We start from the raw sequence: 22,899 nt of genomic DNA on the forward strand, positions 1-22,899 counted from the left end.
ATTACAGGCCCATTTCGCTCTTAGACAACACCTTGAAAATTTTGGGCCGGGTGTTGTATAACAGAGTGAATGACTGGGCCGAAGAAGCAGGGGTGATGGACAGATGCCAAATGGGCTTCAGAAGCAAGGTTGGGACAACTGAACAATGCCTGAACCTCAACCTCATAATTGGCAAATACACCATAGTTAGGGCTTCACCTATTTACCTAGCATTTATGGATTTGTCGTCCGCATTCGACTTAGTGAACAGGTCAAAACTGTGGGCGACCCTCCTCTCCTATGGCCTTGACGAACCTTTGGTGCATTTCCTGGCTTATCTACATGCAGACACTAAAGCACAGGTACGGATTGGCATGGAGGGTGAGATCTCGGGGGCAATCAAGGTTGAAAGAGGCGTCCGACAGGGGTGCGTTTTAGCACCCCTGCTGTTCATCATTTATATAAACGGACTGAGCGATTCTCTGAAAAAAACGACCACTGACGCCCCGAGAATCCAAGGGAGATTGTTACCCGCACTTCTGTACGCCGATGATGCGGAGATTATGGGCCTAACACCAAACGCCCTACGTGCTGTGGTCAAGAATTTTGCACACTTTATGGGGAATTTGGATCTGAAAGTGAATTTTAAAAAATCGTTTATTATGGCCTGCGGGCCAGGGGCCAAACATCTCAATTCCATTTCTATAGGACAAGATAAGTTGTACTCTACAAAATCATTTCCTTATTTAGGTATGGTCTTTGCTGCGAACGGCCTGTGGAGTGGGCATCTCGCCCACGCCACAGGCAAGTTCTCAAAGGCCATAAACTCAATCCTTTCCCTTCCACGGCCAAAGAGGACTGAAACAACTAATGCAATTGTGAAGATATACAGACTGCAATGTGCCCCGGTAGCAACCTATGGCGCTGAGATTTGGGGGATAGTGAAAACACCCAGCCTGCAGACAGAAGAGAACCGGTTATGCAGGAAACTACTTGGAGCCCCAATCTCCTCATCCGGGTACATCTGCCATGCTGAACTCAACTTGCCCTATATAACTGATTTTATCGCCACACGGCCTGCATTATTCTGGCTGGCCATTTGGGCCAATGATCGCGCTACCTTAACTCAGGAAATTGTGACGGAGTGTTTAGCTTGCGATAAAGGTATGAGTATCCCGTGGCTTCGGGCGACACAGGAAAGCCTAAACAGCATAGGCAAAATCCATCTTTTTAACGACCCCTCTCAGATCAAGAGTACGGATAAAAAGGATGTACAATTTGAACTCTACGCCCTTTATAGGGAAAGAGGTTGGAGGAAGAATTGCAAAAACAAACTGTCAAGTCATATGTGAATAACGTAAACAATGACTCATCTCCACAACAAATTCCTTTATACCTAAGACTTCCATTGACTAATTGGGAAAGATCGTTATTATATCGCTTGAGAGCTGGGACTATAAAATACTCACTCTGCTTTCCTATGGGCCATAGTATGATGAATTCTGGAAACACGCCATGCCCCTGTCCCTGCGATGGATTTAGCAGACAAAATGACTTACATTTCTTTTTTAACTGTAAATTTTATATGAAATACATTAAATGGTTTTTAGCCCCATATTTTAAAAAACACAGACCAGTTTCCCTGACTCAATCCTACTCTATGCTTTTAAAACTAGAAAACGATGAATTGATCTTCCGTGTAAGTTCATTTCTGAAAGTTATTTCTTCTACACGCAAATCGATGGAATCTCCCTGAAATGTTTATGCGCTGCACAGTTCCCAATGCCTTTGCCCTTTAGTAAATTGGACTGCACTTTAGTAATTGGATTACACTGATTGTTTACATTTACGCTTGTATGCTCTTTTTTGCGGTCTTTAACTACTTGTGAAAGTTTTTTGTAATTATTTTAAATGTACTTTTAAATGTGTCGCTTTTATGGATTTGTTGAAATCCGAATAAAGTATAATTGAATTGAATTGAATTGACTCAAGTTATGGCACCTCTGTTTAAGTGAGGAGCTCACTAAACCTTACTGGGACAACAATATGACTTGCTAATGTTCAGAATACGTTTTACCCTAGCAGAATTACCAGGAAATCAGGGGTTTAGGCATATGGTAAATTTTGGCTGACAAAGATTTGGATTTTGCCAATCACTGTAGTACTTCTTTTAGGACACACAGTCTTCGAATATGACCTGGAATACAAAGCCTGATCTAGTGTATTTTTCTACCCAGGGAGAAGTACTGGAACACATTTGCCCTGCTAAGGAGTCATATGAGGCTACAGCTGAAAATAATTGAGGAGGTTAGCTATGTGATGCTGCTTCACAAGAGTGGATTCAACTGCAGGGATTATGACACATCTTCTATTACAAACTCACACACATTGATTACCAGTCAACTATGGTACCATCAGTATCTCCCACCATATCCTCTGCCTCCCCGCTATCAAAATACTTACTGGACCACCGAATGTTGGCTTGATATGAAGTCGTACTTTGGGCCATAGATAAATGGAACTCGGAAGTAGAAAAGTAAATAGATGAGCAAGGGACCAGCATACTCAGTCAGAAAAACCTAGAGAGAGAGAAAGAGTGCACACAGAGTAAGGAATCAGAAAAACCAACAGAGTGTACAAGGTAGAGGGAGGGAGTACAAAATAAAAAAAAGAGCATGTATGAGAGAACGCAGGGAAATGCTGACTGTGAAAACATGCAGGGAGTCAGAGAGAGAGAAAGGTAGCAGAAAACATGCAGAAAAATAATGCAGAACTGAGCAAACTAAGCGTTCTCAGTTTAAAATCGGCAAAAAGGGTGAGAGTTCGTAGCCGGCTCTGAAGAAAGAGTGAGCAAGGGAGAGAGTCCTTTTGACAAAAGATTCTGCACAGCTACAAAAAGAGACACCAAGTGAGTATGCTCTATGAGTCACTGAGAGTGTCTTCTTAAGAGAGGATAAGGGCAATCATTAGTCACGTACTGTTTCAAAAGTGTGCCCCTTGAGAGTACATAAATAAAGTGGAGGAAGTATAATTATTCTTCCTGCCAGGGAAAGGTAAGGAAGAGAAACTGAACGCTGTGTTAAGTAACGATAATCTACAGAGAGAGAAGAGAAAGGGCTTCTTAAAGGAGTGTTGGGGCAATGTCTTGAAAGATGGAAGACCGTGCAATATAAAAGAAGTGGAGATAAGGGGTTACATTAGGAGTCCAAGAGCTTACCGTCACCCAGCTAATCTGCGCCCCTAGGTCTCTGAAGTATAGGGTAGCGGTGGTCCCCACAGGCAGGTTCTGCAGAATGTCCTCATCCTTCAACGATCTTCCCTCTGGAAACACAATCCAGCTAATCAGAATAAGTGAACATTACCAAAGCCAACATTTCAGCCCTGGTATCTCACCCAGTGTCGCTTCCACTTTGGTACTGCAGTGCCTCACGCAAACACAATCCAGACAAGTGCCAGCAATCCTCCCCAAAACCAATAATACAGCCCTAGCATCCAACCTCACAAGGGTAACATAGCAACTTGCGCAAACCTAAACAGCCCTGGTCCCCATAAACCATCACTCCACAGAGCAGCGGAGCACCTTGCACAAACACAATCACAAATACTAACATCCCAAAACCTCCTCAACTCCAACAGTCCAGCCCTTGTGTCATTCTCCAAAGGAACTGCAGCAATGAGTGCAAACAGAATCGAGCAAACAGTACTCAGTTATTACGAAATCCAACAATCCAGCCCATGTGATGCACCAAACACCGCTCCTGCAGGGACACCACAACACCTGGCAGTAACAAAATAGAACTTCACACCAGTGGCGGACCTCTCAGAAACCATCTTCTTAGCCTTGGTGACCCACACAGTATTGCTTCCACAGGGACACTGCATTAACCCCTTCGATGCTGATGACGAGCTCAGCTCGTCATCACCCACGGGTGTCGTGTGCTGATGACGAGCTGAGCTCGTCATGGTGCCACTAAAATGGCATTTTCCAGCACAGGAGGGGGAAAACGCCTAGCATCCAAGTGTACAACCTAGCTCATCAGCAATCTGAAAAGTCAAATACCAGCAATCAATCCGTACTATTCTGCACAGCACCATTTCCAAAAGCACCATGCTCAAACAGTATCCATGCTTGGTGCATCATGCAGTATGACTTTACAGGGGCCGTGCAGCTCTAGGCAGTGGCTAATTTGTCAAAATAAAAGTGCCGGGGCTCTCCTCAGGAGGCAGCGCTAACAGGAGAAATGTGCTGATGTAAACAGCCTCCGAACTAGAGCCCCAGCACTTATTATTCTGGAGAGGAATTGGCCTGATGGCTAGAGCTGCCGTTTTCGGAGCTGGGGTACCGGGTTCGAGTCTCAGCGTGGCTCAACATCCTGTGATTCTATGGAAAATCAGGCTGCCTTCCAAATGAGTGTGTCCTTAACTGGTGCTATAAGCACCGGTGCTGAGGATTAGGTGCCGGTGCTGAGCACCTGCAAGCACCTGCTCAAATTAAGCACTGGCTCTAGGATCAAACACATCCTGCTTACTGACAAGGCATGACCTTAAAGAACCTACAAACTCAGCCCAGGTTCGCCACGCAACATCAGTTTCATATAGACACCACACATAGGCCAAGTGGCCATGACAGAAATCTCTACCAAAAGAGCTGCACGCACCACACCAAACACAATCTAGGTAACAATAATTGACAGCCCTGTTGTCTTATTGGGGTAAGACAGGGCTATGTCCAACACAATCAACCTCCGCACCACCCTTGAAAATTAAAGAAGCACGATCCTGCCCTGGTGCACTATAAGCATTATTCTCAGTGACACACTGGTATCTATTGTCTATCTAACTGTAACATGATTTCAAAGTCTCACTGCCATTCCTTAACCCTTCTTTATTTCGACATAGTAGGTCATAAAAGAACAGCAATAAAACATTAAAACAATACATACAAGATTAAAAGAGTTAAAAGAGTGGATAATAAAACCAGCCCATAGTAATAACTAATTCTCATACACATCAATTAGACCCACATGCCCTTCTGGAGTTAAGGGGGCAGCCCCAAGACAGTTCTAAAGTTATGCCCTCTTTGTCCCGGCTTGAGAATTGAGCACCAGTGGCTTTCGGATATTCCACATTGCTGCTAAGAATTTAGTAACAGCGAAGACCCGAACAGGTGAGAGGTCGGACTTTAAAATTCTAAATGCATTAGAACAGTGGATTATTCCCATATTTTTGCATATCGGGATTATCCATCTCCGTCTCGGGTTCAGATAGGCTGGGCAAAAGAAGACAATGTGCGCCTCATTTTCCACGTCTGCGGTGCACCCAGGACAGTTCTTGGGAGATGCTGGGCACCACTTAGTCGTAAATGATCTGATGGGGGGAGATCCGTGCCACCATTGAAGATAGAGCTTCCTTGAGACAGTGGGGCTAACATCATCCAGAACTCGCTCGAAATAATACGAGTCCTTTGTCAATAAAAACTTGGCTGTTAGAGTTCCCGATTGAGAGCTGGACACCAAAAGAGCCCTTTTATTGTCCCGTAACAAGTGGACCAGCTGTTGCCGCGAAATTCCTGCGCAAGAATGCTCCGGGTTTGACCACATTGAAGCAAGTTCCTCTCGGACATATTTAAACGAAGGAAGTTTACCCACATTAGGCAGCCCCAAGACTTCAGTTTATTCTTGCCTATAAACATTCAACTCTGGGGAGACCGAGAGTCTCCTCCAGAAGGTTAAGGGTCTGAGGGCCAGATCTTCTCCAATTGGTCTGAGGCCAAGATCGAGTCGTAGCGGTACTAATGGGGTGCTCGGGGGCAGGGCTACCAACTGTCTTATAAATCTATTCTCAGCTACAGCAATCGCTGGACCACTCTTGTAGCCCCACAGCTCAGCCCCGTAGGTCACTGCCCCACGTGCCCGCAGTTTGTAAATTTCAAGTGGTGGGCATATCGGCTTAACCGATGATTTGCTCAAGAGCTTCAGAATTCCCCCGGCTAACTGGGTCATCTTAAGTTGTGATTTTAGCTGGTGCTGGACCCAGGTAAATGATTCATTGAGGATAAGCCCCAGATATTCAAACGTGTGTACCCTTTCTAGCCGGACTCCATCTATAACAGGGTTTGGGCGAGATGTCACGGGGGGATTAAAAATCATGAATTGAGTTTTTAAGGAGTTAATTTCCAAACCCCGCTCCAGACAGAAAGAGACAAACCCATCCCAGACTCGCTGGATACCAATCGGTGTCTTAGAAAGTAAAAGAGTATCATCCGCGAACATAATCGCGGCGATCCGAGACCCTGCAAGCTTAGGGGCGTCACTGTCCGCTTCCAGGTGTGCAATTACCCCGTTGAGAGGCAAAACAGGGTTGGCACCAAAACGCAACCCTGCCTTACCCCCCTGCCAACGTGGAACTGAGTTGACAACAAACCATTGCTACCACACCTGACCTGTGCATAGTTCTCCACATGCAGGCGGATTAGCATGTCCAGGAGAGGGGGTGGAACGCCGAGCTCCCTTAATACAGTCCACAGCTTCTGGCATGGGACCAGGTCAAAAGCCGCATGTAGATCTACAAAGACTGTATAGAGTGACCCACCCCGATCTTGACAGTTTTCCAGTAGAGCATATGTAGGCGGAAAATCTGATCTATTGTGGAGACATTCTTTCTGAATCCAACCTGATATGGACTCAGAATGGAGTGCTCCTCCGCCCATTCCAAAAGACGATTAAGGATCAGCCTTGCAAAAACTTTTTGGGGCACGTCAATAAGACTAATTGGCTTGTAATTGGCTGGCAGCAGGGACAAACCCTTCTTAAAGATAGGGATAATCTCTGCCCCCATCCAAGTACTAGGTACCTCCATGCCTTCCCATATAGCATTAAAAATGGCTGTTAGATAGGGGGCCCAGACCGCAGGTTCATGTTTTAGAAGATCACCCGGCACTTTATCTAAGCCCGGAGCTTTTCCTGACGGTAGATTGAGGATAGCAGTCGCAACCTCCCCCACTGAAAACTAAGGCCCTGTTGTTCCGCTCTGAATAGTAGGGGCTGATGCCTTCCAGCGGAGTTCACTATATTGGGTATCCACCTGGTATAAGGTGCTAAAATGCTCTTCGCACACCTCGGCAGCAATACTGGGTGCCACAGCCTCAACAGGTTCAGCGGACCCAGTATTTACAATTTGCCAAAAATTCCAGGCATCTTTTGCTGCCAGGGTCGTTACTAGATTGACCCAGTAATCCGCTTCCCATTCTGCTTTGGCATGATGAATTAGCTGCCTATATACTGCCCTTTTTACTTCGATCAGTGCCCTATGATTATGTTTCAGGGCACAAAGGAGCTCTCTTTTCGCCTTTCTACATGCTGGATTAAACCAGGTAGATTTTTTTACCTGGTTTTTTCCCTTTGCCTAAGGGATTTAGGATTCTAGCTAGACTAGTGGTCAATTCCTGATACAGAGCCCCGAGCGTAGCAAATAATAAAGGGGAAGTATTCTCAGAGGTCAAGGCACCAGCAGCTTCCAGTGCCGTGACTACATGGGCATAAATCTCAGCCACTCGCCCTGGACAGTTTACTGCTTTATCCCATCTGATTCTTAGTATGTTGCTTGAGAGTAGTGCCCGGTTACCTGACCCACACCTACCCCTGGGACCATCTCTAGAAAAACCAGGGAGGAGAAAATCTAAGATCAGGGCATTGTGGTCACATTCACCCCTAACTTCCACCATAAAGTCCATGACCTTATCCCAAGCACAGGTCTCTACAAATATGTAATCCAGACGGGCCTCTTGGCCAGGTTTGTTGTAAGTACACCTAGCCGGTGTGTCTGAGGTTACTCGGCCATTGCATGCCCTAATTGAATGGTTCAAAGTTAGCGAGCGGATTTGAACAGCCAGTGGCGCCCAAGACTTCGGCGAATGGCCCACCACCGGAGGTATTTTCCAATGGTCATCCTCTTCCGAAATTACCCCATCCATTAGATCGGGCAATGGCTCAAAATGGGAATTAAAGTCACCACCTATCACAAAGGTAACCCCCTGAGGGATCCTAGTTAGAAACAGGGAAAGCTCATCAATAGTTTTAGACTCTGCCGTGATACTCACTGGTCTGGAGTAGACATTAATCAGAGCAAGTCTAGAGCCATTGGGCCACTCCAGTAGGATGCAGTGTACATCCTCCGAGGTGGTCTCTAGGATCTTAACACTGCACCCCAGGTGAGTTTTTACCCAGATTGTAAGTCCCCTCGATGGTCCTCCCCCCCGCCCTCCCCCACCTTGCATTCCTTAACCACTCTACCGTTTCCTCTGGCTCTCTCCTACTTCCACCCTCACGCTGCACCCTCAAATACCTGTAACGTCTCTTTCCAGGCATGTCAGTATGATGGCTAATGCTGGCTACTGGGACAACATATTGCTCTTCCCAGTGAGATACTAGCATTTTGGGTAACAACACTCCACCCACAAGCCGCATTCCATGACCTCTATTGTGCTTCCTCCACATCTTTCTCTCATGGTGAGACTGTTCCATTTCATCTATTTACCCCACTACTCTCTTCATTAATCTGAAAAACCATTGTGGCATAAATGGATATACAAATCGCAAACCTACTTTATCTCACTATCGTGTTTCTAAGAAAACTCCATATTTTCTCGTTCTTACAAGGGTCCCCAGCAATTTATTCGGTTCACACACAGAAGCATAACATCTCAGGTTGAGTACTTACTGGGGTCGAGCCGCAGAGACTGGCGTGCCGCATACCACTGAGGATCTAAAAGAGAGAAGACAATTGTGACATGCTCAAATCAGGAGGCCAGTACAAGTAACCATTCCAAAAAGGAACATATGTTTTTCTTATACCTACAGGATTTAGTGAACATATTTTTAATCTCTGCAATGGTGGCATTTGGCTCAACCTGAAAGACAAGAAAGGAGGACACATGAGAAAACACGTGGACCACACTCCTAATAGAGCCTCTGGAGAGAGCCAGAAATAAGCAGCCATGATACATTAAGGACTTCCTACTGCAGCCAGCAGCAGGAGACCCAGGCAGAAGCAGCTGTGATACAGCAAGGACCACATTCCCACAAACTCCCTCCATAGACCAGAAACAATCAGCCATACACAACCAAGACCCACTTCCAACAGACTCTCATTAGACCTAAGACGACGCAGCGACGATACATCAAGGACCTCTTTCTAAGACTCCAGCAGAAAACACTGGTATAAGCAATCATGATAAAGAAAGGACCCCGTGATCCCACACTCTAGCTGGTTCCAGAAAATAACAGCCCTGACACAGCAATGCCCTTCGTAACCCAGACTCCCAAGAGAGACCGGAAGAAGCTGCCATTAGACAAGGACAAACTTTGTCCCAGCCTCCAATGATGTCAAGGAAGACACAGACATAATACTACCAGTGTCTCCTTCCCACAGACGTCAGCGAAAACTCAACGCAAGTGATGCGCTAGTCCAGGACCTGTGACATAAATGTGTATACCACGGACTGTGGGTGTCTCTGATAAATAGCCCACAAGACTGCTAACTAGCCGCTGACTCAACTTCATGTAGAATCAGTTCATCCTTTCTGGTGGGGTACAGGGAGTATGAAAGGATAAGCTTTATGATGTTATTTATTTGTAACGCAAAATATACATAACTGTAAATAATCTGCACATATTCAGCAGTTAGGAAAGCAAAAAATAAGCACTTTTTTGTAATTCTAAAGTGTGATGGAAACAAAGATTTTAATAGGATCAAAACACATCAAGACCTTTTACTTGGTGATAACAAATGATGCATATTCTCCAAAGCCCGATTTCCACACGAAAACTACACTGCACACAAAAGTTGATGAGTAAAACTGTATGTCTGTGCAAATGTAGTGGCCATTTCAATGGAACATGTGCTGTCAGTAAATGACAGTGTGTGCTGCCACACAATGCTTCAGTTAAAAAAAAACACGCTTGCCTCATGTCTATTAATGCCGAGTGGGTGGCAAAAGTTTGTCGCCCTAAAAATTGGGTTCTGCTTCTGAAAATGTTGGAAAACGCTGATCTAAACACATCCAATTATACAACCAGAAACTGCTCTTATGCCGGCAGACTCTGCTAGCTCAATAAGGAGAGTGGATAGACCAAGATCAGAGGAAAGTGAGCACATGGAAGGAGGGAACAAATGATTTTTGCATTGTCCGGAATACTACTGAACATACTCTTTGCGGTAGACGAAAAGGAGGTGTAGATCCAACTAGTGGTTCTTTTCCAACACAGGTAGTTTCTTACATCCAATCCTAGTTCTATAAAGTAATCTCCATTCATAAGCACTAAATAGTTCCGCCCATGTGCGGGATTTCAAAGCACTTTTTCTAAGTCACCTTTTGTGTAGTATCATCACCTTACTACAGAAAGGCTAGCAAGTTCATGTGACAAAATTATGATTTAGCAGCCTACAAAAAACAGGCTATATTGCTAATTACATTACTTTTCTTTAAAAAATAGAAGAAAATATATTAAATCATATGGTCACTAAATGAGACATTTAACATTTAAAAACATCCATCCCAAAGCTTTTTCGTTTTCTTTTACTGAAAATGATAGGGCAAGATAAGGCAATGTAACTGTATAGGCTGCAGTAAGGCAAGAAAAAGAATAGAACACTGAGCATTTAAGGGCAGCCGTACCTCACGTGTCCCATCATGTCCCACGTGTGGCAGCTGACACTTCTTTTTGATGCAGTAGGTATCAGGAAATTATAAACAAACGTTGTTGCTTTCACAGTGGAGGAGGAAAAGTTGTTTTTAATTTCAAAGGAGATTCTCCTGAAGGAGAACTGGGACTACGGGCAAGAAACCATCTTTTGTCATTCAGGGGATCTCCATCAATAATCATAAGCACTGAGCAGAATAGCTAGTTAATTCCCTAAGCTACGAGGGAAGAGATACAGAATAAAAAACACTAAGGAAAGCGAATTCTCAAAGAAGCGTGCTCTAGTTGTCCATTTGCTCTGGAGTCCGAATTAAGACAATAGTGTCTTGTAAAGGTGCACACAGATCCCAGAGATTAGAATAGTTCTTAGTAATGCAACTGTAGCCGCTTTACCTCTGGATGTAGGAGTTTTGAGCTTTCCAGATAAAGTACGATAGCTTTTTGGAAGCACAGAAGTATGCAAGAGACTATCCATCTAGATAGCTTACAAACAATTGTTTGGACTTTCTCAAGTTCTTAGTTTTGTCCAGATAAAACTCTCACATCACGAATTTGGAGGGACTGCACTTCTGGAGAAGAGGGATTCTGAATAAAGGTAACTTAAGTACGGTAACATATTGAGTGCCATGAATGTCTGATGCCATTTTAGGGAGGAATTTGGGATGGGTTCTCATCGCTACCCTATTACTGTGAAAAGCTGTGTAAGGCTCTTGTGAACATACCTGCATGTAAAGATTATAGCAGCCAAGAATAAAGCTTTTCATGATAAGTGCTGTAGGGAAGTCTTATATAAAAACCAAAGGGAGGACCCACGAGATGTGACAGGACAATATAAAACCCCATCTGAGACGGAGGCCTCAGAATGGGAGGATTAACTTTCTTGATGCCCTCAAGGAAATCAATAAAACCAAATATTTTTTTTTAAAGAATTTGTGAAGGGCATTTTCTGTAGGCCATGATAGTTGCAAGTCGGACTTTATAGAAGAAAATTGCATCTTCGCTAAGATCAAATAAAGACGTTATGGAAGCACTGGTTCTTCTTGACAGGTGAAAGGATCAGAATTGTTCTGGGAACATCAGTTGCAGAAACTCTTCCATTAAAAAGGAGTAGGACATCCTTGTAGATGTTTTTTTGGTTTCCCTCAATACATCTGTGCACTCCTTTGGAAGATTCAAATGGCCATATTGTATGAGCTTAGAGTCCAAGTTCACGAATTAAAAGATGATGTGCAATATCTGGTCTCCGAACTTATCAAAAAGGTACGGCCTACACTGCAGCCTCCTATGTCTGAGAGGGTGGGAAGATCTGTGAAATACCACTAAAGGGACCACTCCAGAGCTATACAGATCACTTTGGCCTATGAGTGAGTTAATTTGATGATCACGCTAGCAGCTGGGGAATGGAAGGAAAGGAGTAAAGATCTGCCTGACCAGTTGATCCACAGGGAATTACCCAACGTGTCTGGGTGTTCAAATATGGAGGGAAAGTCTTGCTTTCTCAATTTGCGAAGAGGTCTATTTGAGGGAAACCCCAATCGCAAAAGAGGCCTAGTAAAAAGGTGCTGTTCAATACCTATTCGTGATTTTCTTGAATGGTTCTGCTCACAGTGCCATCTTGCATATTCTGGATGCCCTACAGATGGGCAGAGGTAATCCTGAGAATAATGGACACTAGCCACGTCCAGATTGTTTAAGCCTCCGGGCAGACCATGTTCTGGATCTCGTACCACAATGCTTGGCGTTGGATAGTCTGTTTGGACAAAGAGAAAGTTCATTTTGAAGGACAGAAGGGAAGTCTTCAGAGCTAGACGTACCACTCGCAAATCTAGGAAAGCTGATGTGGGACTTCTGGTCCTTCAGAAACCAGCAGCCTTTAATCCAAAGGTGATCCACATGAGCACCCCAACCTGATAGGAAGGCAGCTGTTACTACAGCGTGCATTGGGATGTCTTGATGAAAATGTGTCCCCTAGAACAGATTCTCTGGAAGACACCACCAGCGGAGCAATTGCGCTCTGTGCATTGTTAAGGTCAGTGTGTCTTCCCAAATCCTTGAGTTGGTCCCACTGATCCTCCTGACATTGTTGCTGAGGTTTCATGTCCAGGTGTGCATTCGCTACCATGAAGACACAGGATGCTATTAACCCCAGGAAAGACAATATTTCCCTCGCTGTTAGATGGGCTGTTTTCCTCCGATTACAAAAATTCTAAAGGATAAACATCTCTATTCCAAAAGAAACACTTTTGTGTTTACCCTATCCAAAACTGCTCCTCTATAATGAAGGGTCTGAATGGTGATAGAAAGAGTTTTATTGATTTACTTGCAGTCCCAATTGGTTGAGGGTAATGACAGCTGTCTGATAATGCTGAGATGCTTCCCGATCCATTGCAGCTTTGATTAGCCTATCTTGTAGATGGGGTAGACTAATTTAATCGGCCTCCTGAGTTGTGCTGCAACGACCGCCATGCATTTTGAAAAGGTTCAGAAATTAGGCCAAAATGAAGGGCTTTGTACTGATAATTGTTGCTTACCACTGTAAACCTCGTGAATTTGCTAAGTTTTTTGCTATCGGTATGAGGAAATGGGCATCTTGCAGATCTATAGAGCACAGTTAATGCCCACTGATTGAGTTGGGGCAGATCCAATGCAGTGCCAACATCCTGAACTTTTCTTTGCAAATCCCCTTTTATTGCATTCTTAAGATCCAGAAAGCACCTGACCTTGTTCTTTGGTCCTTTTGTTACTCTCAACAAAATAACAGGAATAAATTCTCATTATTTTGAGAGGACTCTGAACTTTTTCCACAGCCTTTTTTTAAAAAAAAGAGGATGGAGACTTCTTGCTGAAGTTGCTCCCGATTACAGGAGTATGACTTCTTTGGTGGATTGGCTGCTGGTGCAGGATACTTGAATCTGAGACATTTTGCACAATAGTCAGAATACATTTGTCACTGGCTATGGTTTTCGAGTCTTTCAAGTAATATGTAATACCTCCCCCCACTGGAGTGGGTAACGGAAGAAGGGGTGTGGGAAGTGGGTAATGGAAGGAGGTGTGGGGGAATGGGAACTTATTTGCCACAGATGGCTGGATTAGTGCCCAAGGCTGTTGTTGTTGTTGACCCGCCCTAACTCTGAATTGACATATCTGCTGTTGATACCTCTGCTGTTATTTCTGACCTTGATGGATAAAACCTTCAGAGGGTAATATCGACAGTAGCAGGGTTTAAAGGAATGTTTCCAGTTTTCTCTTTTCCAATCCGACAAGCCCGCTGAGTGTCTAGTTCGGTTTTCATGCGAGACATATCATCAGTATAAGAGCCAAACAATATTCTCCCGGCAAACGAGAGATTGAAATTCTGTATTGTGCCTCAGGTTCAATTCCTGGGGTTCTAAACCAAGAGAAGCAATAAAAAGGCTAAACCATGACAGTAACCATGGGCTATCAGAAGGGATTTATCTGCTTCAGCACTGATGACTTGGTTGGAAACCACCATTTCTTTATTTATGATCAGTACGAAATCTTCAAATCGGTCTCATGGTAGGTCGTCTATGAACTGCAGCAGTGAGTCCTAGAGTGACCAGCTGTACCATTCAAAGTGGTGACAGTTGTGCCATACGCTTGGGCTCCTGATGAATCTGTTTTTATGCTGTCCTTGTCAGGGTGTACTGTAGAGGATGGGGCTGTAGTTATCATGGAGGCAGGTGGATGATCCAAGCGGAGGAACAAAGGGTCCTGATCAGATGATCTGAATCTTTTCTGCAGACGAAAAGGAGCCGCCATGACATAGGCTGAATCAAGAAAATATCCATGGCAGGCTCAATGAGACCAGTGAAAGTAATGCCTTGAGAAGAACCATTGTTGTAATGTCTCAAAAGTTACAGACATTGAGGCTGTAGTTGCCGAAAGAGAGAGATTCAGTTCGTTTACACCTCTTATAAGGATGCTCTGGAAGGTATTGATGTCATCTACAAGAGATATCCTCACTGGAGGAGAATCTGTTAAAACAGGTGAATAACAGGAAGTGGACATGGATGAATTAGAAGACTATGAAGATCTCAAATGAGATGTGGAATTCAGTCTAAGTCTTGAACAAGACTGTTTGAGAGACCTGGAACTGTATTGGGGACAATAATACCAGGACTTGGACATAGTGCTGTAGAGAGGTCTGGCATGTCGGGAACAAGACCTGGAATGTCTTGGTGGAGGTTTCACTGGAACAGGTGCTTGAAGAGACCCAGTAGGGATGGCTGGAGGAATGTCTGCAGAGGTGGAGGAGGGAGGACTTCACAGGTGGCTGAGGAGGAAGTGGCGTTGCAGGTGGTGAAGAATAAAAATCCAGGATGACGAATTGGAGAAGCCGGCCTGGATGTGGGTAAGCCCTGGAATACTCAGAGCCCGATTTGGATGGAAGCCTGCACCTTTTCATCTCTGAAAGCCACTCAGTAGTCTTCTTTTCTGCAGAGTAAGAGTGTATTGACGTCCATGATCTCCTTCACTTCGACGGCAAGCAAGTAGGTGCTCCATCTTTTCTCAACATTGAACGGGGACGCCTTTCACATCTTGCCTCCTCCTTTTGGATCGCCTTCCTGCGGGAGTCCTCGGAGGCTGAGATAGGGCAGTGGTAGAGGAACTGCTTCTCTCCAGCCAGAGATCCTTACCCTTTTCTTCTTGACCATGCAGGCAAATCTTCTCACACTATCTCAGGGTGTGCATGGAGATGCAACTGCAGTGAAGATATCTTTGGGTGTCACAAGAATCTGGCGAACATAGGACATAGATCAGGTGGGGGTCTGTTTTGCCCATTTTTCTGCCACAATCTTGGCATGTTGCAAAAAAAAGAGGCCATTTTGCACAAACAGAAAAATATTTCCAATCAGAAAATTACAGAAAAATATTCTCTGCCCTAAAGGATGCTAAAGGATGTAGTGTGAACCACTTTTAAAAAGGTTCTGAAATGATTTTAAAAGGGAAAAAGCCTTAAAAAGGAAAAGCGGAGGTCAGTGTTTAAAGATCCTGTCAGCAGGAGCCAGAAAAAAACGAACCAAGCCAACTGCCACCTACAGGTAATGATGGGACACTAGAGATCCCCCTGCATCGATGTAACTATTTAGTGTTTAGGATTATCAATGGAGATCCCCAGGAGAAAGAAACAGATTTACTGGTACTTTTCCATTTCTATTAATCCTTATTGTCTACCATTTCTATTTATTTAATAAGGCATTTTATAAAGCGTGGTGCATTGACGACTGTTCACTCCACTGAAATAGTCAAAGTCAAACTCATGATTATAGTAAGTCATATTTTCAGTCTAGAGTTCACCAGTCATTTGCAGGGTTAGTCTCAAATCACAAGGGAGGTTAACAAGAGAGGCATTATTTTGCTTGACTATTTTGGCGTGCATATCCTCAGGCAGTCAAAGATAGCATGACATATTACAAGCCCCAACTCAACTCTTTGAAAAAACTTTACTACCTGGTTATGAGGGCCCACAAAGCATTATGCTTGCATGGTACCATCTCTGTGTATCTCTAATAAATGACTCTAAAAATCTTTCTTCCCAACCACTTGTTCACCTCACCAATTTCTTTAAAATAAAAAAAGCTGTCCTCCAATGAACATAGCAACACAAAAAGATTATGAACGGAATGCTGAACATTGTCAAACATTCACCCCCCCCAGTCTGAGATCTGGGTTAAATCCATAGTTTTGTTGCTCACCATGCCAGCCCAGTTTGGACACAGCCATATGCAATGGATTAAACCCCAGATCTGTAGACTGTGGGTGAATGTTTGCCTTGTTCAGCATGAGCATGCCGTCCATCATTTGCTCTTTTTGCTTTTTCACCCTGGGTAGGAATGGTATGCCCAGACATGAGTCTCGTGCTCACTGCGCCACTAGTTTCAAGCTAGCTTGGCCGATGAGGGGTTATACCCTGAAATAAGTCACAGGATTCTTCTTTCCTGTCTAGGTAGGACCTGGACTGGCAGTTAGGGCTAGGCTGTTCCCATGAGAAACACGGTCCAGACTGCTCTGCATATGGCTGGGTCCAAACTGCGGTGGCGTGGTGGGCGAAAAGAAATAATGGATGAAACCCTGATTTGTTGTCTGGGGGTGAATAATTTCATTGTTCGGCATTCCGTCCATCATTCGTTCTTTTTGCTTTTGTCCTCCTATGAACTTAACTCACAGCTAAAGCAAAAGATGGAGGATAGAAGCTGATAATGGAATTGAAATAGGGTGGTTCTTGCGAAGCATCTTCTTCCTCCTTATTCTGATGTGTTCATGTTTCCCCACTAATAGAACGAGATTGCAAACTGAAACCACCCACTGGTGTTGATAGCAAAGGCCCAAGATATGTTTTAAGCAAAGGTTTGTGCGAAAAGTGCTTTGTAGAATTGTGCTTCCATCTGTGATTGAAAGCAGATCCAGACCGGGTTGTTAAATTACATTTTCCTATCTCCATGGTATAGACTTTCTACTGTTATAGGAGACAACATCAATGTTGAATTTCAGAACTTATTTCACATCCAAGTTGTGAAGACTCTCCTTGACAGAAGACGCTGAAGTATTCAACATATAAGGCAGAGTTCGACAACTAATTTGACTGTAGTATAATAGCTGCATTTATTATTAAGTATCTTTGAAGCGAGGCAATGCGTTGTTTAAACAAAACAACTCATCACCTGTCAGTCATTCTTGCCCACACAGAAATACCCCTCCCACTGACCCCTTTGTCAATTGGCCAAGACGAGGACAACCCTATTGTTTTGAAATTTGAGAAACCATGTTCACTTTTAAGGGGTTAAATGCTTTGGGTTTTGCATGACAGATGTAAGCAATGCAAAATGGGGTATGTCTCACTCCCCAAGATTCAACATTGTTATGTTATTTAATATTTATAAAGCGCGCATACGCCCAGAGGCTTCTTGGCGCTGGTAAGAGATAAAAAACATAACAAGGGTGGATCAAACGAAAGTCTCTATTTCAAATATGCCTGTGTGAATAAGTGAGTCTTGAATGCCTTTCTAAAGGCAAGAAGATCCTTGCACTGTCTAAGGGCTAGCGGCAAAGAATTCCATAGGGTTGCTGCTAAAAAATGAAAACTGCTGCCTCCCTGTCGTTTCTTCTTAAAGCGAGGTACCTCAAGTAGGTCTTTGTGGGCTGATCTCAAGCTGCGTGAGGGGACGTATCTGCCAATCAGCTGTTTGATGAAGGAAGGGCCCTTACCTTGCAATGCCTTAAAAATGATACAACCGGCTTTAAATTCGGCTCTTTGAGCCACAGGAAGCCAATGCAAGGTCTCTAAGCCAGGTTTGATCGAGACCCATTTGGGAACATTGCAGATCAGTCTGGCAGCTTGGTTCTGTAGGTACTGCAGTCTTCTAAGTTGGCCTATGGGTAAGCCTAGATAGAGACTGTTTGAAAAATCAATGTGGGAAAGGATTAGGGCCATGACCACCTGGATTAGGGCAGTGTGGGTGAGGAGGTGTGCAATTTTCCTGATTTTCCTCAGTTGAAAAAAACCAGAAGAGACCACAGTACCGATCTGGGATTTTAAGGTGAGGTCCTCGTTGATGGTTACCCCCAAACTTTTTACTGTTTGTGATTTCTTAGGGGGGAGGCCCATGTCCGTAGGCCAGAAATTAGGGCTCCAACTGATTTCGCTCTTGCCGGGCAAAATCAGCTCGGTTTTCCTCGGGTTTAATTTAAGATGATTTAGAGACATCCAGCTCCGAATAAGGGTCATGGTTGCTTGAAAATCCTCCACAGCATTTGGGGAGTTGAGTGCAAAGACTAACTGCAAGTCATCTGCATAATTATATACAGTGACTTTGTGTTTTCTTAAAGCAAAGAGGAGGGGCCGCATATACAAATTAAATAATAAGGGGGACAAGGAAGAGCCTTGAGGGACCCCACAAAAGGAGTTGATTTTAGGAGCTGAAAAAGATCCAAGGCAGACAGACTGGGTGCGTTCGAATATGAACGATTTTAGCCAAGCCAAGGCAGAGTCTCTAAGGCCTGCCTGTTCGACACGGTTGACCAGAATGGAATAGTCAACCGTGTCGAATGCCGCAGACAAATCAAGGAGCACCAGGGCTTGGTGAAGATTTTTGTCAGCGTTGGACCTCAAGGTGTTCTGGACGACCAGTATTACTGCCTCGGTAAAATGACCAGGCCGAAATCCTGCTTGATTAGGTTGCAGATAGCCCGATTCCTCCACAAAGTTTGAGAGGCAGTTGGTAACATGAGCCTCCAACATTTTGGACAAAAAGGGCAGCAGGGATATGGGCCGATAATTTGTGAGGTCCGATGGATCAATACCAGGTTTCTTCGTAAGGGGTATCAGTAGAGCCTGCTTGAAGCTACTGGGGACTGTCCCTGAGATGAGAGAGTTGTTAAGCAGGGACATCATGCTGTTAGGAATGGCTCGACCGATTTCCTTCATGATTTGAGGGGGACAGACATCCATAGGGGAGCCTGATTTGACTCTAGATAGTAACTCTGAAAAGACTTTCAAATCAATAAGGGGGAAAGAATGTAAGGTTAGGGGATTAAAAAAGATATCGTCCACAGGGGAACAAGTTGGAAGTGTGGAGATGTGCTGTTTAATCAATAAAATCTTTTCACAAAGAAATCATTCAGGGAGTTGCATAGTGCTTGTGTAGGAACTACCGGAGGAGAGGTTCTGTCATCATTACATAGGTCGTTCACTATCCTGAAGATTTCTTTCGACTTATTAGTAGAGGTTAAGATTTTAGATGAAAAATAGGCGGTCTTATGATTATGTAGTATTTTTTGATATGCCTTTCTTGCTAGGCAGTAAGTAGCCCTGGCTAGAGGGCAATACTGAGAGCGCCATACCCTTTCCTGTTGCCTCACTTCCAGTTTTAATTTTTTGAGCTCAGGAGTGAACCATTTATGTGCGTCCGAGCTCCTAGAACTGCAGAGGCGTGTGGGTGGAGCATAGATATTGATCGCTGAAGTAAGCCATTCTTTAAACCGGAAGTCGGCTTCCTCCACGTTAGTACTCTCTGGGGGAAGGTAAGTATTTAAAAAGTTTAAGAAAGCAGACATATCCATGGAAGTCCATTTCCTAATGGTCTTACATTACATTACATTAACCATCTTCAGTCATTATCAGGTATCTCCGTGTGGAATTGCTATAGCCTAAAGCCCAGCACATATTTATTAATGTCAAAGACAACAAGTGGTCATGTTATCCCACCGGACAAGTAGACCAAACCCTGTACAGCATAATCGCTTTGGATGCCAGGTTCCAGTACCAGAAAACATATATATGAAAAAGGAGTGTTTGCCATTAAGGCAAGACTTGTATACATATGTATACGTTTTAAAACGTTTGTATATTATTCATTAGTGCAAAGCCTTTGTTATTAGAGTTAGAGCTTTTAAGAAATAAGATGAGCCTCGAGTTCACCTTCCATCACGGACAGTGGTTCCAGTCTAAAAACACGTACACAAATGCAAAATGAAAATATTTTGGGCTACTTTTAAAACTCTCAGACTGCGTCCAGACTAGATGACAATACATGCAAAAGCATGAAAGTACGACTGGTTGTTGTTTGCCATGATTATAAAATTCATACATAAACTCTAAAATTGAAAAAAAAAGGTTTTGTGCAACTTTAAAAACCAGATGTGTTTGATCCATAATAAATTTTAGAATAAAGATGAATATCATAATCAGAGTAAAAACGTTATGGGTAACATTATAGACAACTAGAAAACAAGCATTTGCAATGCAATAGGTCTCGCATTATTAAAGTTAGAGCTATTGGCATTGTAAATGGCAATGCCTTTTATTTATGTTTTTGCTTTTAAAACATAAATAAAAGGCATTGTCATTTACAATGCTAATAGCTTAAACTTTTGCAAAAGTGAGACCTATTGCATTGCAACAGAATATAACATTAGGTGTAGTAAAGAGCACAGAAGATTTCAAGGGGTAGAGGGAAGTGAGTGGGACGGACAGGCGAGAACACGAAGGTTTGCAGTCACAAATTAAACTCCAAAGAGATACTAAATGAGAGCAGGAATAATGACACGAGAAATATCAAAATAACTGAAGAAAGAGCTCATAGGGAGACACAGGAGAGAGGGGAATTTCTAGCGTGAGAGAGAAAGGAAGGGAAAAGAGAACATGGGTAGAATAAGACACAAAGGAGAGGAAAACAAGTAGGGAGTGAGAGAGAGGAAGAACTAGACAGAGGAAAATTGAGAATGAGGGGTGTTTACAGCCAGAAAGAAATGGTATAGAGATGGAGAAAGGAAGACAGAGGTGGAAACAAAGAAAGGAAAGATGGTGTTATAGATGTATAGAGAGAAATACAAAGAGCTAGAGAATAGGACAAATAGTTGCACTTGGTGATATGGGAGGTGAAATGAGGGACTAGAGAAAGGAGTGACAGAATGGAAATGAATTATATATGTTCCTGTTAGGGAAGGTTAGCGCTGGGAGAGCTTTAATTTCACTTTTAGCCTTGGGAGCGCTTTAGTGCTTGCAGCCCTGGAAGAGCGCTTCATTTTCTGCCCGTAGCGCTGTAAATCGTATTTAGCGCTAAGAGCGCTTTATTGTTGGGAGCCGGTGCCCACCCGGCGTGGATTTGCCCCACTAAATTGTTATTTAGTCTGCGAGTGCCCACCTCGCTTATGTGCCATTTTATTTCTACTTCGGCTGCCCACGCCGATATTTGGATTGTCTTTCCGCCTGCCTGTCTGAAAACGGGCCGCCGCACTGCCCGCGGCGACCCGGAAGCTCTTGGCCGGCCGGCCAATCCGCTCGCGGCCGACCGGAAGTCCCGCCTCCTGAGGTCCGGGAGAAGGCGGCCTGCCTGCGCATGGAGCGCCCTGCCGGTCCTGGGTAGCCCGGGTCCCCAGGAGGGGGCCCGGGGAGAAGGAGGAGTGTGGCGCCTGTTGCGGGGCTCCTCTGACCTGAGGGAGCCCCGATCCAGAAGAGGAGACGCGCCGTGAGGAGCAGAGCGCGAGAGGAGCCCCGCCGGAAGAGAGCAGCCGGTGAGTGGGGCCCAGGGCGGATGTGAAGGGAGGGGGGCGCGACGGGGCACATTGCCGGTGCCCGCCCCCCCCCCTCCAGTGGTACCGAGTCCTTGCGGGGGCCCGTGAGGTCCCCCATTGCTGCTGGTGTTGCCGGCGGGAGGCGGCGAATGTTGTCCGCTCCAACAAGGAGAGCCAGGGCAGCCCCGGTAGCCAGTGGGCCGCCCCAACGCGATAGAGAGCCCATGCGAGGCTCTTGGGGCATTTTGTGAAGTTAGAGTCCCCTGTAGGGGACTCCGTGCCTGCCTGTGTGTATGCCTGGGGGGTAGGAGGGGGGGGGGGGGGAGTGTGTGCGCGAGGGAATGTGTGTGCGCATGCGTGACTGTGTGTGATTGAGAGAGAATGCGAGGCAGGGGATGTGCACGGCGACGTGCGCGCCCTCAAGGTGGAATCTGAGACAGCGAGGTGCGTGGGCGATCGCTGTCTCACATTCCCCCAGACACGCCAGCAAAAGATGTCTTCGCAGACAAAGCATGCTTCGCATGCTTTTTAGGTCTGCTCAACCTAATAAACCAGGGCCCGATTTTTAAAGTCACAAAAGTGAGCCTGGAACACGAGTCCCAGGTGGGCACCACTCCTTTACCCCCACATTATTGCAATCCCCAGCTTGGCAGCCAGCAGGGACTGGCCAATCTGTCTACAGACAGTCACCAGAAGGGGTTTTACGGGTTGAAACTGAAGATGATAACTTCTGGAGAGTGGCACTCTGTTATGCTGAATAGGGTTTCTACAACACTAACACTAAACACTGTTCTCACAGTTTACCAGTCTATGACAACTTTGAAATATACTTTTAAAGTACCCTATCTGGCAGCAGTGACCTGCCTTAGACCCATTCTACCTGTGCATCTTCATTTGGGTACTTACACAAGTGAAACATCTTTATTAAGGGTCTGGAGACCCAAATGATGCATCTGCATATAGCAGAATTGTTGAGATACTAGCAATCCGAAATCATTTTCAAGGAGCTGTAAGAGTTTAATTTGCCATGTATTATGTATGTCTTTCCATTGGTCAAATTCCATATTCCTCAAAACCAGTGTCAACCGTGGGTTGGACTCAAAAGATTTGAAGGGGAGGGAAAGTAAGTAAGACCTCTCCTGTGACTGATCTTGTCTCGAAGCACCAACATAAATTGTGAAACGGT

The 22,899-nt window shown here is 44.6% G+C and overlaps 1 protein-coding gene across 4 annotated transcripts in view; it reads right to left on the bottom strand.

The window, feature by feature from the left end:
- TECR (trans-2,3-enoyl-CoA reductase) overlaps positions 1–22,899 on the bottom strand; it is a 286,254-nt gene that overhangs the window by 81,020 nt on the left and 182,335 nt on the right. For all 4 annotated transcript variants that reach the window (XM_086960913.1, XM_086960903.1, XM_086960922.1 and 1 more), the window contains 4 exons: positions 8,836–8,887; positions 8,698–8,742; positions 3,197–3,300; positions 2,443–2,558 (listed from right to left, as the gene is read on the bottom strand). In XM_086960913.1, coding sequence (XP_086817039.1) covers positions 2,443–2,558; positions 3,197–3,300; positions 8,698–8,742; positions 8,836–8,887 — 317 coding nt within the window. The remainder of the gene's footprint in view (positions 1–2,442; positions 2,559–3,196; positions 3,301–8,697; positions 8,743–8,835; positions 8,888–22,899) is intronic.

The sequence above is a fragment of the Lissotriton vulgaris genome, chromosome 1_1 (genome assembly GCF_964263255.1).
Source record: "Lissotriton vulgaris chromosome 1_1, aLisVul1.2, whole genome shotgun sequence".
Taxonomy (NCBI): Eukaryota; Metazoa; Chordata; class Amphibia; order Caudata; family Salamandridae; genus Lissotriton; species Lissotriton vulgaris.